Genomic DNA, 18,292 nt, shown 5'->3' with positions numbered 1-18,292 from the left:
AATCGAATGACAGGAAGTCCAAGAACATGATAGATATGATTTTGAAAAGAAGATGGGTAACATCACTACAGCAGTGCCAAACTTTCCCAGGAGCAGATATAGACTTGGACCACAGTCAAGTGATCACAAACATTAAGATTAAACTAAAGAGAAAGTGTAAGACATAGCTTAAGAAAAGAGAAAACATGGCGAAGCTAAGCAAGGAAGAAATAGGGAATGCGTACAGAGCAGCACTCGTAGAGAAGACTAGGAATGTGGTCACAGAGAAAGACCTAGATAAGACAGTCGAAGGGATAACCACAGTGATAGAAGAGGCAATTGAAAAGACTGTTCTGGAAGAAGAGAAGATCAAAAAGAAGTGGATTATGCAGGAGACAATGAAAATGGTCCGAGAGAAGAGAGCGCTGAAGATCAGAAGGAATGTTTCTGAGAGAGTGCAACAGCAATGTAGGGTGAAATGCAGTGAGGTAAGGAAAGCAGCCAGAAAGGATAAAGTGAAACAGGTAGAGGATCAGAGTGAACTTATAGAGAGGTATTATGTCAAATGTAAGACCAGGGAGGTGTATAAAATGATTAGGAATATTGATAGGAAGTGGTAGCAGAAGCAGATGGTGATCAAAGATGAGAATAAAGAGTTGCTCATGAGCAAGGAAAAGGTTATGCGGTGATGGACGAGATATTGCACCAATCTGTACAAAGCACAGTTGGACCTGAGTATCTCGGAGAGACTGATCAAAGAACTGAAAGAGATATCTCTGCTGAGCATTGAGAGCAAGACCGATATTTTGAAGGAGGAAGTAGAAAGAGCAGTGAAATGACTAAAGAACAACGAGCCCTGGAAAGAAGATTGCAGGAGAAATGATTAAATATGGCAGAGAAAGTATGATTCAGGAAATACGCTACTTTGTAATATAGCATAGAAAGTAGGGAAGATGCCTAAGGAGTGGACAAGATCCGTGCTAGTGATGGTACAGAAGAAAGGAAGCTCATTGGGGAGCAAGAACTATAGAACGATTGCCTAAAGAGTTGTCTAGGCCAGATGCTGATGTTGATACTGACGGAGAGACTAAGATCGCAGATACAAGAACATCTAGCAGATGAGCAAGTGAGGTTCAGGAAAGATAGAAGTACCGTATAACAGATATTGGCACTAAGATTGATAGTGGAGAAAGCTCGATGGGAGAACAAGAACATCTACACTTGCTTCGTTGATTTTTCAAAAGGCATTTGACAGTATAGATCAGAAAGGGAACTTGGGTGGTGTTGGATTCACATGGAGTAGATAGAAGACTGATACAGTTGTTTAAGGATATTGATGACAATGCAGAGGCAGCGGTGAGAACATGCAGAGAGTTGGGAAGTTGGTTTAGAACAAGTAGAAGTATGCGACAAGGAGATCCAATATCGCCAAGTGTCGTCTTCACGCATCCAGAGAGAGCGATGGACAAGATCAAGAAAGAAGTAGAAGGGATAGCTGTGCAGGGATAAGAATAAACAACTTGAGGTTCATGGATGATTATCATTGAGGAAGATGAGGAGAAGCTAGCGGAAATGGTTCAGGTGCGAAGCGAGGAAGGGGAGTGGTACAGAATGATGATGAACATTGATAAAACAAAAACAATGGTATTTGGATATAAAGAGCTAGGAAGGAAAATCAGTGTAGATCAGATAGAACTAGAGAATAATGTAGAGAAGTTCACATATCTGGGGGGCAACATAACGTATGATCTAGACTATAAGAAGGAAATAGTGACTAGAATAGTGAAAACAAGTGAGTTTGAAGGCCATGGGTAAGATCTGGAAAACCAAATTGATAAGTTTAGGAATGAATCTGACCATCTTGAAAATGTGTGTATTCAGGAGCTTGTTGTATGGATGTGAGACATGGGTGATAATGAAAGATTCAAAGGGAAGAATATTGGCATTTGAGAGGAGTTGAGGATAGGATGGGTGCAGAAAGTCATCAATGAGGAATTATATAAGAAGATGCAGGCAAAAGAGAACTTGCTGCAGAAGTTATGCAATGGAAGTCACAGGTATTTGGGTATATTTGCAGAGTGAACGAAAAATCAAGAGCCTGGTGTGAGGCATAATGGATGGTTCGAATAGGAGTGGCAGACCCCACAGAGAAAGGGTAGATGATATTGTAGATTGGTGTGGAGCTGGTCTACAGCAACTAAGCCACTCTGAACTGAACAGGGAAAGATGGAAGGAAATAGTGAGAGAGGCATCAGACAGCAATGGGTGCTGAGTCCATGGCTGTGGTTGATGATGATGGTGATGATGATGACAGAATATTCAGCAAATGGCAGGTGGTTGGAGTGGTTTAACATCTTGAATGAAACCTTCATATATTAGCTTTATATAAGGCAACTGGCTCATAGAATGACATAATTTCAGGAGTTAAGGTTTTTTGTAACTACCAACACTGAGATTCAGTATGGAATCTTAAAATTAAATGGATTTGAGATAATCCATTGTTATTTGTTACCCAGTATATAAATTGATCTTGCCAATTTGGCAGCCCATTGTGCATAGGTATTCAGTGCAATGAGTATTGTAGAGATGTAGTTTAAAACAAAAGAAAAAAAGCTTGCCCTAAAAAGCTTAGTATTAAATATAAGAATTCCAGGCAATCCTATGTCAATCCAACATAGTGAAATCACAGGTACCATGTATCTTCTTCATGAGCTAGTTGCTGCCATGCTCAGGATCAGCTTCCCTATGACAAAGCAGAATACCGATGCCAACAGGAAGCTATGGCATCCCTTAACTTATATACTATCTATACATTGGGGTCTGGCAAATATATTATTTTTCCTTAAATTTTTAAGTTAGAAATTAAGTAGTAATATATTCCAAAATATAGTCCAATAAATGATCCACTTTATCCACTTCATCTCTCTAATATCCTGATACCAAAATAGCTGCAACAACACTGCATACAGTATTAGTCTTTGTTTCATGCCTCAAACAAATGCAAGATGTTCAGTACTTAGCATATTAGAACTTTCTGTACATTATGATACTGTTTATTTTGATTAATAACTGAAATATTAACAATCCTGTTCAAATTTCTTTCTCTTCAGAATGGAAACCCTCAAAATCCCTATTGCAATGGAATTGATGGAGTAATGGAAGCATATTATAGAAGTTTAAAATCTGTACAGCTTTATGGCCCAACAAATTTTGCTCCAGTAATTAATCATGTAGCAAGGTAAGTAATCCCAACAGTTGCTCTGGAGAAACCAAATACATTGACATGGTATTACCAATATAATTATTCCATTGAAAAGACAAACATTACTAAGATGTAAAGTTGAGAAATCAAGTGTTCAACTGTGAGGAAATAGATTTAAAGTTGGAAGTTAAATCTTAATTTTTGACTTCATGTGTAATCCTTAAAATGTGGTCTTTCTATATATAATATTATTTTGTCAAATAATTAAAATATTCCAATAGTTACTTCTTTTACAACATTCTCTACAGTAAACATAGGGAGCATCAGGTTTTTTTCAGATGCAGTTGTTTCACAGAAGAGGGAATTTGGCCTTGTCGGTATTGTATTGTATACAGTATTGTGTACTGTATTATTGTGTATAAAGACAGGTCCTGGTCCCTCTCCCAGCCCATTTATTCCACTCCACAAGCAAAGAGGGCCTGGAAAGCTGCCTTAATTTGGCTATTGTGAAGTCTCTGGCTGTGTTCAGAGGCCTGCTCAGGCCTTGTGTATGCTACCATGGACCATCAACATAAGTTTTCTGCAACTTCAGCTGCATGAATAATGTAGCTGAAGTTGAAGTACCATTGAACCCCGAGATATACACATTCAAGTCACATGAGCCTCGGGTTAATGCAACTCTGAGTGGTGGGGAGCTGGTGCCTGGCTCTGGGCTGCCCGCTACTTGGAAGCTGGGAAACTGACCAGTGCAGCAGCACTGGCTTCTGTGAGTGATGGGCAGACAGGCTGTGCTGGTCAGTTTCCCAGCTCCTGTCCGGGGCAGCAGCCAAGAGTCAGGCTGCCGCCCATGACAGGACCTGGGAAACTGTTCCTGGCAGGGGCAGCAGCCTGACTGCGCTGATCAGTTTCCTGTCTCCTGTGAGCGGCCGAGAGCCAGGCTCCAACTCTCCACTACTCACAGAAGAAGGGAAACTGGCCTGCGCAGCAGCACACGAGTCATGGGTCATCATGCATTGCAGTCCAATGCAGACAGAGATATGGCAGTAGGTTCGGCAGTGTGTCCACAGTAGGTGCAACAAAGCAAAACCCACGATCCAACTATGGAGGCTCTGCTCTGCAGTCGCCTGCCACGGAGCACCCACAGGAACAGCTCTCGAAGAGGAAAGAGAAGTTATTCACTTCATGTTGTAATGGTGGTTCTTTGAGATGTGTGACCCGGTGAGTGCTCCTTGTCCCACCCACTTCTTCTCAGTGCAGCAGACATAGTTAGGGCACCACTAAAGCAACTGAGGGGAGAGAAGAGCTGCATGCGCTGTTGCTAGTGGTGTGAATGGCACATTCTGGGTTAGCGCGTGCACAGCCCCCACTCGATACTGTTCAGCAAAAGTCTCAGTGCTATGGTGCTGGGCAAGCCCAACACCGCCCATGGAGCACCCATGGGGATACGCATCTTGAAGAACTATCATTACAGCATGAAGTGAGTAACTTCTCTTCTTGTTTAGTCTCAAGCACTTACAAATACAATAGGTTGTAGAGCACCCTAAACTGCAAATTACCCCTCAGATGTTTGGAGCGGTCTTTAGGTGATTTCAGCCATAGAGTTCCAATGACCAGCTGTCCATCTGTGGCTGAAGATCTTCATATACCCACAATGCAATGCCCTTGACCCAGGCTTTTGGTTCCTGTTCTATACCCCAAAACATGAAGAAAAAAAAACCAAAAAAAAAACCATGCTTATCACAGATATTATGTAGCTGATCAAATGGAGCAAATGTAAAGGTTACAAGGCAAGCTGAAAACAGGATGTGGTTTCTGGATCATTTGTGTGATAAGTATACGTATTTCCAGACTGCCTATTTCTCACAGAGTTTCATCCATACACTCCAAAAAAGAGTACAGATGGTCATGTTCCTGGCACACAAGGTCAGGTTAACCTCGCCTCCCTTATCAAAGCTAAATTGTTACAAGATTTACTAAACTGTTACTAATAGTAAGCAAAATACTTGATAGTCCATTCCAATAGTTGGCAGCTGCTTAGACGACTGATCGTTGATTAAAATGGCTCTCTGTGCCTCCAGACTTCAAGAGGCAAGGGTTCTCTTCTCACTATGTTCTAATCCCAAACGGGAACCTCAGGCGCATTCTAGACCTGCATTGCCTCAAAAAGTGTCTCCAGAAGTTAAAATTTCACATGGTTTCTCCAGCTTTTCTTGTTCCTTCCCTGGATCTGGGAGACTGATATGCTGGTCTCAACTTGAAGAATACATATTTCCATTTTCCTGGGGCACAGACAGTTCCTCCATTTTGTGTTGGGCCACCGCCAGATTCAATTCGTAGTGCTTCCCTTCCATCTCTCTCATCAGTCCCAAGAGTTTACAAAGTACACAGTACCCGTGGCTGCATACTTGAGGGGTGCAAACTTAGCTACACCTCAACAACTGGTTACTAAAGGGACTGTCCCAGAATCAGGTTTGGCATTATTTTGACCTGGTTTGTTCTACCTGTTTTGACCTGGAGCTCTTAATGTCCATTTTGTATTTAATTCCAGAATTTATTAGCATGTTCCCTGACTCTGCTCAAGCCCAAGCCTGCCTCTCTGAGGCCTGGTTATAAGACAGGGTAGATCTCACTTTGTGCATGCAAGTCTACCCTCTTTCCAACGCTCACATATGCCTGCAACTCCTGGGCCACATGACAACCTGGAATTCCGTGTGTCAGGAAAGGTGGCTCCACTTCAGACTCCTGCAGGCATGGATGATGTGTTTGTGTCCCTACCAGACACAACGTAGACTGTGCAGTTGGGGGTGCCAGACCACATACCGGAGTCCTGTGTCAGTGTTAGTAAGGATTCCTTTCATGGCTCCATCCCAGTTCGTGACCTTGCACCTGGCATGGGGAGCCGACCTGGACAATTTTAGCACACATGTTAATTGTTCAAGTCATGATCACTCTTCAAATATCAAGGTCAGGGAGCTCAATGCAGCTCTTCTGGCCTGCCAAGCATTTCTACTTTGCATAAAAAAAGAGGGTGATTCAGGTCCTGAGAGACAATTCAGCAACTATGTTCTGTATCAACAAGTAATACAGAGCCAGATTGTCTACCTTTTGCTAGGAGTCCCTCAAACTCTGGAACTTCTGCATACAACACAGCATCCACCTTGTAGGTACACATCTCCCCAGGGCCAGGAACGTTTTGGCAAATTGCCTCAGTGGGACTTTTTCATCTCCCTGCGAGTGGTTCTGCCAGTCAGAAGAAGTCAGCTTCACCTTCCAGAGGTGAGGAACTTCCCAGTGGACCTGTTCATGGACAGGAAGAACAGGAAATGCACTGTTGTCTGCTCAGTTCAAGGGATCAACAGAGACCACCTATCGGAAGCTTTTCTGCTCCTATGGTTGGAGACTCTGTTCTGTGCCTTCCCACCAGAGGTGCTGATTCAGAGTCCTCATGAAAATCAAGCAGACCAGGGCAAAGGTGATCCTGATAGCATCAGCTTGGCTACATCAGCGCTGGTTTGGCAAGCTGTTGGACCTCTCAATGGCTTCTCTGTTACAGCTGCTGTCCCAAAATCACAAGTCTTCTGCATCTGAATCTGTTGGTGCTGCACCTGGTGGCTTGGCTGCTGTGTGGTTACATGAGGAGGAGCAGAAGTGCTTAGCTGCTGTCCAGCAGATCTTATTGAATAGCAAATAGCCCTCCACAAAAGTGACCCACCAGGCCAGTTGGAAGCAGTTCAGTTGTTGGAACCTGGGTAAAGGTATTTGTCCTGAATGGGCCTCACTGCAGTTGATCCTGGACTACCTTCTGCATCTCAAGCTCCAACTCCTATCTTTTTCTTCAGTCAGGGTCCACATGGCCACTCTATGTGTCTTCTGTCTGTCGCTTGAAGGTAGCTCAGTTTTCAACCAGGCCATGACTGCAAAGTTCTCATAGGTTTTGAGTGTGTCTGTCCACTTCAAGGACCCCATTCCACCGTTGGGACTTAAAAATTGTGCTGTCATGGCTCATAGGAGTCCTCCTTTGAGCATTTGGCTTCCTGCTTTCTCTATTTTCTTTCCTGGAAGGTCATGTTCCCAGTCAAGATAGCATCCAGATGGCAAATCTCTGACATTAGGGTGTTTTGCCTCTGAACCCATCCTGTACATTCTACAAAGACAAGGTCCAGCTATGACTGCAACTGGCTTTACCACCCAAGAAGGTCTCTCAATTTCATATGGGCCAGGCTATCTACTTGCCTTTTTTTAAAAAAAAAAAAGCTGCATACATTGCATTCCCTAGATATTAGGATTTGCATCAGCCTCCTACATTGAAAGGACCAAATGAGTACAATTGTTAGCCACAGTAGCTGGCAGAAAGAAAGGTCATCAGGTGTTCACTCAAACAATTTCTTCTTGGATCGCTGCCTGTATTTGCTGCTGCTACATTCTCATGAGCAGATTTTCTAGCCCAGGTGCCTATTCATGACATCTGTGGGACGGCTGCGTGGTCATCCATCCATGTGTTCGTCCCATCATTCACTTACCCAGGAGGCCCAGCATGAGTAGAACAGTACTGCAAGCTGCTAGAATGTGAGGTCTGAGTCCACCTCCAAGGATACTGGTTGTGAATAATGGAATCGTCATGAGCAAGAACTGGAAGAAGGAGAAAAGGTTACGTATCTTTTCATGACCAATTCTCATTTCTCCCTTCATCATAATTACCAGCAAGAAGGAACTGAAAGAGCATAGGGTTGGCAGCACTTGAGCACTGCATTGAAGAGGGCAGTTCAGCCATCCTTACACATCCTGCTAAGGCAAAAATCTCCAACAGTGCACATTGGTGTGCACCTGTCTAGAGTGGAATGGAGATGAGCAACATACCTTGAAAAACAACAGTTATGAAAAGGTAGGTAACAAGTTGAGTTTGCAGGGAGATCATGATCAGCCATATAGTAGTCAGTAATATACAAGATAATCTGCTGCCAGTCAGTAACATACAAGATAATCTGCTGCCAGTCAGTAACATACAAGATAATCTGCTGCCAGTCAGTAATATAAGGAGTTCATACAAGAACTTTAGCTCTAGTAATTGTGCAGGGTAAGTATCTTCATATCATAGTAGATATTATACTTTACCAGTATTTAAGATCTTTAAGTGCTTGCTCATGTCTGTTCCAATATTGGTGTGACTGTGCTGTGCGCCGTGAAATTTTGTCAATTTACCCTCACTGTGGCTCTTTGCTGACACACCCTGGGGGAAATGCTGACCCCGCAGGACCCTGTTCATGCTGGGAGACAGCTGAAATGCTGCTTCCCAGCCTGAACAAGCTGACACTTCCTGCAGTGTCAAAGGTAAGGGAGGGCGGGAGCTTTTTGGGATGTGATTTAAATGCCATATCTTGGCTCCAACAGGCTGGCAGGGAGGAGAACCCATTTTCAGTGGTTAGTTGTTTACTCAACATCCCTAGCATGGCATGGAGCAGATTTTGAAAATGTGTCTGTCTGTGTTCACTGTCTAAGACTGTGTATTCTGTGGTGGATTTGAAATATGAATGCATTTGATCCTTGTTTAGCTTGTTGTATGCACTACTATGTTGAAAAGCTTTCCAGCAAGACTATAACCGTAGTAGATTTAAGTTAATGTGATGTTTTTGAGCAATCAATTCAGCTGAAAAAGTGGGCGTGCCATGGAATTGTTTGTCTCATGGAAGCGTGTGGTGTTACTGAGAAGGTTGGGAATCACTGCCCCAGAGTCATGTTGTCACGGCCATCGCCCTTTCAGTTCCTTCTTTCCAACTGTGACTGTTGGCAGAACTTTTCTGCTCATTCGTGCTCTTGCATGTACTCTCCACCATGGACTTTGTCTGTTTTTTTTCCTTTGTATAGTTAAAAAAATTAATAGTTAATTGCTAGTTAGTAGCAATAATAAAGTAGCAGGACCCCTCAGTGGGAGTCTCCCATGTCTCTGGCACCAGGGCATACCTTGGCCTAAAAGGTTCATGCCATGCCCATTAGCAACCTCCACTCAGTTTGCCTGAAGGGCACTAAAAGGTTCAAAGCCTGTATACCAAAAGAAAGGGATCAAAAATGCAAGTTACTCCTCATGGATGCAGCTCTTCGACCCCCACCACCTTCCCCTGAGTCACACCATGTGGTCTGCACCTCTGTCTCACTGAGAAGTGTGCTGTCTTCTCTGAAGAACAAGAACATTAATTCGGCCTCTCTAGCACTGACGACGGATTTCTCATTTGTGTCCTGGGATTCCTGGCACGACCAAAGTTCTCTGATGCAAAATGTTTGCAGATATACCTTTCAGAATAAGCTTATCAATTTCAGTATTTAAGGAATAAACAAAGACGATTGCACCAAATGGTGTGTGGACACGCACTGAAGGAATATGAAGAGTGTACACTAGTGTGTTGTGTTGTGCAGTGCCTGCTCTGTGTGGATCTACTGGCATGCACTCCATAATCCTTAGTGCTCATCAGAACAGCGCTCACGCGATGATTTGTACCAGTTACAAAGTTTTATTACTTTACCCATGGATTGGAAAGCAAAGGGGGACAAGGAAAATGGATGCTCCTGGGGCTAGGCTCCTAAGCAGGGAGGAGCAATGTTCGCCTCAACCCTCCACAGTCCCCCCGCCCTCCCATTCCTAGGCTTTACTCCCCAAACCCACCGCCCATCTCCAGGCTTTACTTACTTCAGCTCCCACATCTGCCCCATCCCAAAAACCTGCTTCCATCCCTAAGCTTTACCTACATCCCACAAATCCATCCACCCAGCCCCAGGCTTAACCCCTCTCACCCCAGGGTGAGTTCAGTTTCCCTGAAGGCCATCTGGCAGAACTACTACCCCTTGCCCTAGAGATGGAGTGCGAGGATCAGAAACTCCCCTCACGTGAGCTCTCTCCCAGCCTCCTGGGGGTGTTAGTGCTGGGAACCCTACCACGGGAGAGCTCCTGGCTGGTCTGGGCAAGGGCAGCTGCACCCTCAGGAACTGGCAGTGCTGAGTTGTCCTGGGACAGAGCATGGGCCTGACTAGGCTGGCTGTGCACACCAGCCGCCAGCAGAGTGGAGGTGCTGGTGCCTCTGGGATGCAGCAAGAGCAGCCCCGGGCACTGTCCTGGAGGCAGCTACCTGATGGTTTCCCAGCCAGGCTGTTCTGGGGGCACAGGAGGCACTCACAGCCCTGCTCTAAGCCAGGAAGCAGCTAATTACCATGTTGCCTCAGAGGTTGTGCATTCTGGGCAGCGCTGGTGGCCATACGGTCCTCCTGGCTGACTCCAACAGGAGCTCTATGCTGGGGGGAAGGGCCCTTCCTGCCAGCCCAGCAGGGGCTTTGTTCCTTTGCCTGTGCCTGCTGTTGGGGAAGCTACACCTCACTGGCACAGGGGGACTGAGGCGTTGGCTTGGCTACGGCAGGACAGGGAGCTGCAAGAAAAGTCTGCAGTGGCAGCGCTTGGAGCCGCAACTGACTCCTTAAAAAGCTGCATGCAGCTCCAGAGCCACAGATTGCCCACCACGATCATGTCTGTACCTTACCAGTGGGTCTTGTACAATGGGAAGTACTTTGTTCTTTGAGAAGATGCTTTTTCGTCTTTTGACCAAAATTGCCCTAGGATTTATAACCTGATGTTTATTGCATTTACAGCTTGCAATTAAAAAGTCTATTAAATATTTTTACAAAGCACAAATTATAGTGACAGTAAATCTTTTCAAACACAGAATTAAAGCATAACATTAAAGTAGGAGATATATAAGTGAAATGCTTTTTTGCATGCTGATGTAAATGTAGAGCAACAACTATAATTTTGCATTTAGAGGGTGAAGCCAGATCAGACGTGCCTTTCCCCCCTCTCCCCTGCTTTGCCTTCGCTCCACCCCTTCCTCACACATGCCTCTCCACCATGCACCCATGCTCTGCTCATGCCCCACCCTCTCCCAGGCCCTGCTGTGCCCTGCCTGCCTTTTCCTGCAGAAGCACTATGGCACTCCTTCGTGTTTGTGAAGCAGGTATTGAATTGCTACATGTTCCATGGTCTGTTCTAGGTGACCACAGCTGAACACTGGAGAGATCTGAATTTTCTGTTTGTGCAGCAGATATGCGTGTCTGTCATGATTTGTGCAGGTACAGCTTAGGTCTGCCTGTAAGCTTCATGGAAGATCAAAACCAGGAAGTTTCTGCGTCAGGTGCTTTGTAAGGTGTTTATTTGTGACCTCTTGTGAATTCCGTTTGGCTTTTCAAACTTCATTGAGGTTGAAGTTGAATTGTTGAAGATTAAATGTAAGGGCCCAAAGGGACTTACATGACTTTAAGTGGTGGTGAGGGACGACGATGATAAAGTCCTGGTGAATAGGAGGGTTCATTTTCCATGACCCTCTGAAAATTCCTAAAGGTTTGCAGCATCACAGTGAATCACAGCGAATCACAGCATCACAGTGAGGTAGCAATATGCAAAAGCACTGGCAGCCAACCTGCTGAGATCAAATTGTAGTGCTTAGTTGGATGCTAACAAGTCAATTATGGGCTACTTCTAGTCCATGCCAGTGAATAGTATTCAATTTTGGGAGTAGATAAGCACCATTGCTAATGTCTGTAACCCTGATGCTGATGCTCTTCAATTAGTGCTGGACCACATAGACCAAAACGTGGTCACAACAAAAGCATTTGAGCCAGCCATTGAAAGTACTGGGGACTAACTGAAGAAATTCTGGGAAGGTACTGTCTTTACCAGCCTCCTTCCCTTTCTTCGTGACAGCCAACCCATCTTTCATTTCATCTGTATTGATGGCAGTGGGGTCTTGTGGAGGGATTGAGGTCTTTTGAAATAAGCATAAACACTTTGAAGTAATAAGTAAAGTTTTATGGCTGGGGGCTCAAGCATCAAGGTATTATCTTCTCTCTTGCTTGGCTTATCCCTGAATTTAAAAAAAAAAATCTGTTGGAGTTTCTTTAAATTAGCCTGATATTTCATAAGCAATCAAAAATACAAGCATATATTATGTTGTCCAGTCATCCTGGTGTAACTTAATTGTAGGCTTCTCTTTAAAATTCAGTACAAGTACATTAAGGTTTGTAATGGCATAACATTAGAAGAATATATTATTATAATGTTGTTAATATTAATTTTACATCAGTATTGAGGCTTCTTCCTTACAACAGCCTCGTCATCCCTACCAGGGATCCTTCAGATGCAGATCTGCTGGTGGGTAAGGGTACAAAAAGATGAGGGAATTATTGCTTTTGAAGTTATTAAATATGTGTGACAGATCCTAACAAAATAAAAATTGCAGAAGAATAGATGGGATCTAGAAGATGTAATATTTTAAAAAACAGTATTCATTAAGCAATGAGTTTAGGCATTTTTGCTGAAAGTACTTTTTGTCTTTCTAGATTTCTTGAGCATTCTCCAATGCAAACATTAATATAACTTTTATTTCTACAGTGCACATTATATAATATAAAAATTCATAATAAACCAAAATTAAGAGAGTATATTTGTCTATTTTAGGTTTTCAAAAACTACCTTTCGTACAACAGGATGAAAGTACTACTAACTACTCCTGATCTGGAATTAGAAAAGACTGAATATTAATTTTCTTTACATTTCAGCTGTGAATCTCAAAATAAATAACATTTTAAAATTCAATTTCTTTTGGACTTGTTCTTTATTTTGCATCACTTCTGAACCTAAATTTAATCTTTATTAGGCAAAAGCAGATAAGTCTATGTACTAGAGCAATGGTTTTCAACTGTTCTGCCATGAGACCTGTCAGTGTGCTCTGGAAATTTCATCAGTTTCCCCTCCCACACCCAGGTATTTGCAGAGGCAACAGGTGCGGGGAAGATTGAGAAATTTCAGCATGCTTAGATGACCACACACCAGCTGGGGTCTCAATCAGCAAAGCTGCCTGAGTCTGAGCTGGCATTTGTCCTCAATTTCCCTCTCCAGTCTGCTTTGCAAAGCCTCTGTGAGGGGAAATTGACCAATCCCGCACCATCTGAGAATTAGGCACCTTGCTGCTTGAGCCCCCAGCTGATGCAGGGTTGATCAGTTTCCCCTCTCCTTAGTTCTTTGCAGAGCTATGGGAGGAATTGATGACCCCAAGCCAGCTGGAGGCTCAAGCAGCAAGGCTGCCTGGGTCCCAGCTTGCCGGGTGTTGGTCTATTTCCCCTCCAGAGATTTTGCAGGCTGCTGTAGGGAAACTGACCAACCCTGCACTGGCTGTTACTCCTATCATTTCAAGCTCTTATTTGCTTGCCTTTTTCCCCTCTCTCTTCACCCCACCTTTTGGATTCTGATTGGTTCATCCTTCTATTCTCTCCCCTGCCCCACTGCTGACAATCTCTTACTCTAAGCTAAGTCATCTAAGGACAGGCTTGGAGGGCACCTTGCCCTTTGCCCTCATCCTGGCACTGCCTCTTCCTTTAGTACTACAGCACCTCTGTGTAGGATATTCCTCCCAGCTCTTATTCCTCCTTTATTTTATAACCCTGTGTCAAAAGGCGCTGTGCACACCGGCAGGCCCAAGTTTCCCACTAACCTGGGAAATTGCTGTTTACTCTATTTTGTTTTTTGCTGTGATCCACTGAATTTGTTATTTATTGGTTCAATTACTGAATAAAAATTGGCTTGTTGTACGCACTGCTGTGTTGAAAACCTCTCTAGGGAGACCATAACAATAGTAAATATAAGTCAATGTGACATTTATGAGCAGTTGATTCAGCCAGAAAAAGTGGGTGTGCCATGGAATTGTTTGTCTCACTGAAGTGTGCCTTGTTACTGAAAAGGTTGGGAACCACTGTACTAGTGTACAGTTTCTTACTGCATATTTTCACTGGCAGGTAGGTTTTAATTTAGTGATCTACTTTTTGTCAGTGTTCAGGAAAAAGCTGTTGTGTTCAAGAAGAGCCTGATTCTGGCTTAAATCAATTAGACTAATCAGGCAAGATTTAAAGGACTTGGGTCCATATTGTACAGTACACCAAATAAAATAGAGTTTTCAGATTAAGCCATAATGTATGGAAACAGTGTCACCAGTTAACCAGAGAATTCCAGATTCTCTCAGCCAGCTCCTTAATCAAGCACAGAATGCAAGGTGACTAACAAGCAGAAGTGAGCTAGGACCACAGCTCCCAAGCTACCCATTCAGTTATTAACAGTTAACACACTGCGTATTGCAAATATCACCAAGTGCCTATACATCTTAAATTTCTGCTGTTGGGTGGTGGTTTAACGTGATTGATTACTCCAAAAGTGCTTCTTTTTTAAAAATAGTCTTCATTCCTCCCATGTTGTCGTAACAAATATTTTAGTTACACCTGCACTGCACAGTGTGCTACTTTGATTGATCTGTGTCCTAATAAACTATGGACTTATCTTAAAGTTTAGTTTCATTAACTATGTGGTCATGAAGCCCAAGAATAAATCTACAATTACATAGCTTAGAGCTTTTTTCCATACTTGTTTAAAATGCAACTGCAAACCTGTATCACAGAGAACTATTTTGAATTGGGCTGGTGCTTGGAAGTTTGCCTTCCAGTTTTTCAGTGTAGATTGTTAATACATCTTACACTAGTCCAAATAATGTTTGCGTATGACAGAACCTTAAACTGTGCAGAAACCCAGGCAGCTATGTGCTCTTCTGTAACTACATATTGACTCTAATTCAGCTGTATCGCTGCTTCTGGTAGCTTGCTCACCACACTACCAGTGTCTTGCCCAAAGAGGCAATACAGCCTGGAGAGTGCACTATGTTCTCTGGAGATAGTCTCCATTTGGGTGACTGAGGTCTAATTTCTAAGTATGAGGAAGGGTCCCTGTGTGTGTTGATCTAGAGCAGGTGATCTGGACCAGGTACTTTAGCTAAACAGATTCCTGAACAAATAATTGCTTCCCTGTATCCCTAATTAATGTGTGACTAAAAAGTAGAATAAAACAATATGAGTCTCTTTGTGTAAACTATATTATGCAGTGCTTTATTAACTTGTAAAATAGTGACCATCTACAGTCTGGAACAATCGGTGCTTGCTAGTGATGATACTCCATATTTAAATTGCATCATATTGCATCATGCTGTTAAACTAGTCACTGTTGCTAGTTCTGCTACCCAAGAAAATGTGGTAATTTTAATATGTTGTACTAGTGAAGCTTTTTCATACTCCTCAGAGATGGATCCTACAGTCTGCAGAGCTCATTTAGGGGATGGCTAGTTTCAGGTGTTACAAGTGCTGATGAAGAACATAGCAAATTGTTGCATGAGCTACAGACATTCTGGTTGTTTAACAACCTCCATGTATCTTCATATAGTGTGCTGAATTTTTATTATTTTAAATGCACTACCATGCAGCCATTCCACAATAATTCTTCCAACAATAACTTTTCCCCATTACACCACAACAATCTTGTCTTTGGTTCTAATAACTTCTTAATAGCTAGGACTCTACAAAATTCACAGCCAGGAAAAATGCATCACAGACTGTGAAATCTGATCTCCCCGTGAATGGTCTTTTGTGTACTTTTACCCTATCCAGATTTCCTCAGGGAGGCCAGCATTTCTCAAATTGTGGGCCCAAATTAAAAAGGGAGGTTTAGAGTGAGTCACAGTGCTAATTTAGGAAGGTTGGGGTATTGCCACCTTTATTTCTGTGCTGCCTTCAGGTCTGGGCAGCCAAAGTGTGGGCTAGCTCTGCAGGCAGCAGTGCAGAAGTAAAAGTGACAATACCACACCACAGTTTTTGTGCTGCTGCTGCCATCAGAGCTGGGCTCCAAGCCAAGAGCTTCTGCTCTCCAGCTGTAAAGTCAGTATTGCCACTAGCAGCAGTGCAGAAGTAAAGGAAGTTGTACCACAATCCCCCTACAATAACCGTGCAACCCCCCGCTTCCCCCCCAGCAACTCCTTTTTTGAGTCAGGACCCCTACATCATAAAATTTCAGATTTACACAACTTGAAATCATGAGATCTACCATTTTTAAAATCCTATGTCCATGAAATTGACCAAAATAGATTGTGAATTTGGTAGGGCCCTACTAATAGCTAAAATGCTTCTAAGGCACTGCCAGATACTGTATTGTCCATTCTACCTCTCACACTGTATTGGATCTGCGGCTACAAAGTATTTTGTTCATTTGCTTCTGTAGGTATCTGTAAAAGTTGTTATCCTACATAACACAGTTACTTGATCACATACTCAGTTAAAGGCAGAGTTGATTATTTGAACTATTTTTTTCTTTTCAGGGGCCTAGCATAGACCCTCAGCATTATTCTTTTGAGCAGTTGAATTATAAAAAGTGTAGCTTGACATATATTTGTATGTATGTAGGTTTTATACAGTTTTAATTTTTTCTTTTTCTTTCAGGTATGCTTCCTCAGTAAAAGATGGCTCCCAGTATTTTGTTCTTCTCATTATTACGGATGGGGTTATTTCAGATATGGCTCAAACAAAGGAATCTATAGTAAATGTAAGTTCTATTTGAACTTGGATTTCTGTATATTGTAAGCAGTATACTCCCTGGTCTGAATATTTGAACAGTAAACTGTTCTTTCCAAATTACAAAAATTGCCAGGGATAAAAGCCAAATGACGCTAAGAAATCTTAACCAGCTTTATCAAATCAGTGCTCTGAGGAAACTTGTGGTCTAGCTGATACTATACAATTATTGTGCAATCTACAAATTACTTCTCAGTCCTCTTTATGTCAGATGGTCTTTGGCATAGGATGTTCCCCTGCTCCATGTTCTTTGTGGCATTAGTATGCAGTGAAGCAAGACAAGAATTTTGCTATTAATATGCGCTCCAGGTGAGCCCCCAGGAAAAACTCCTATCCAGAATTATTTTTCTGTGAGTGACAGGTATTCCATATCTCTTTTCGTAGCAGAACTTCCACAGGATTTTTTAAGAGTTTTAACTAAATTCAGCTTCCTCATTGATTTTGAAGTTTTTCCCTCAAACTTCTAAACTTAAAAATTATTTTGGCTTTCTGAGAAGGATTTGAAGGACCCTCTTTTCCTCTCCCTTCCCTGAAATGGCAGACAGAGATGGCAAGCTATAGAAACTCAGCTCCCACATGATGTGTAGCCAAAATATACATCAACACAGGTGAAATTCCCCTTGCTGAGATATGGGGAATGTTGTTGCTTTCCAAAGGGAGAGGGAGGAGAAACTACACTATGGGAGGCTTTCAACTCTCTTGTTAACACATCCCAGGAGGCTTGCAATAGTATCACATTGTTTACTCATATTTAGCTTATGTAGCTTCTGAAGAAGGGGGTCTGTCCCACAAAAGCTCATCACCTAATAAATCATTTTGTTAGTCTTTAAAGTACTGCATGACTACTGTTTTGTTTTGTTAAAATACAGACTAACATGGCTACCGTTCTGCTACCATTCATGTTTAGCTTGTGGTTGACTGTAACCTTTAGATCCCTTTATGCAGTGCTCCTTCCTAGACAGTCATTTCACATTGTGCATCTGTGAAACTGATTGTTGCTCCTGAAGAGAAGTACTTTGAAACTGTCCTTGTTGAATTTCATAGTGTTTATCTCAGACCATTTTTCCAGTTTGTCCAGATCTTTTTAAATTATAACCCTTTCTTTCAAGGCAGTTGCAACCCCCCTCCCATCTTGGTATCAGCTGCAAACTTCCTTCTATCAGTGTCTTAATAGATAAAGAGTAACAGATCACAGAACTAAAAATGTTAGTAGTATATGTACAAGTGATCATGACTTGATCACATTCATAATGTACAGGCTGAATATAAAGTCGAGACCAGCAATATGTATACTTGGTGTTTTAATAGGGCAACATTCACAAAACTGAAAGCAATCAGGAGCCAATCAGCTGTGTGGAAAATTTAATCAGAAATATGTGAATAATGATTGGGTATTTATCCTTCCTAGATGCCAAAAAAGAAACCACAACTTCTTTCCAAGTGAGGAAGATGATCTTTCTGGTTTAAAAATATTCCCTGGTTTAGAGGGAAAGTAAAAGAAGTTATTAAAAAAATACATATATAGCAACTGGAAGAGGTGGGAAGTTGATAGCAATGAATAGAATTGAGAAGTTAAGAGATGGGAAAAAATTATATGGAAAGCTTAGGAAAACAAGGAGCTCTGTGGCCATCTGAGTTAAG

General features: G+C 42.5%; 1 protein-coding gene across 2 annotated transcripts in view; it reads left to right on the top strand.

Annotated features, from left to right (window-relative positions):
* The window catches only part of CPNE8 (copine 8), a 201,278-nt gene that overhangs the window by 165,826 nt on the left and 17,160 nt on the right, over nucleotides 1-18,292 (top strand). Inside the window, exons 16-17 of one of the 2 annotated variants that reach the window (XM_075016147.1) lie at nucleotides 3,090-3,217; nucleotides 16,520-16,622. In XM_075016147.1, the coding sequence (XP_074872248.1) occupies nucleotides 3,090-3,217; nucleotides 16,520-16,622 (231 nt within the window). The remainder of the gene's footprint in view (nucleotides 1-3,089; nucleotides 3,218-16,519; nucleotides 16,623-18,292) is intronic. The other variant, XM_075016154.1, reaches the window with a different exon arrangement.

Source organism: Carettochelys insculpta, chromosome 1 (genome assembly GCF_033958435.1).
Source record: "Carettochelys insculpta isolate YL-2023 chromosome 1, ASM3395843v1, whole genome shotgun sequence".
NCBI lineage: Eukaryota > Metazoa > Chordata > Testudines > Carettochelyidae > Carettochelys > Carettochelys insculpta.
The sequence above is the reverse complement of the archived record's forward strand: the minus strand, read 5'-3'. Positions and strand labels throughout refer to the sequence as shown.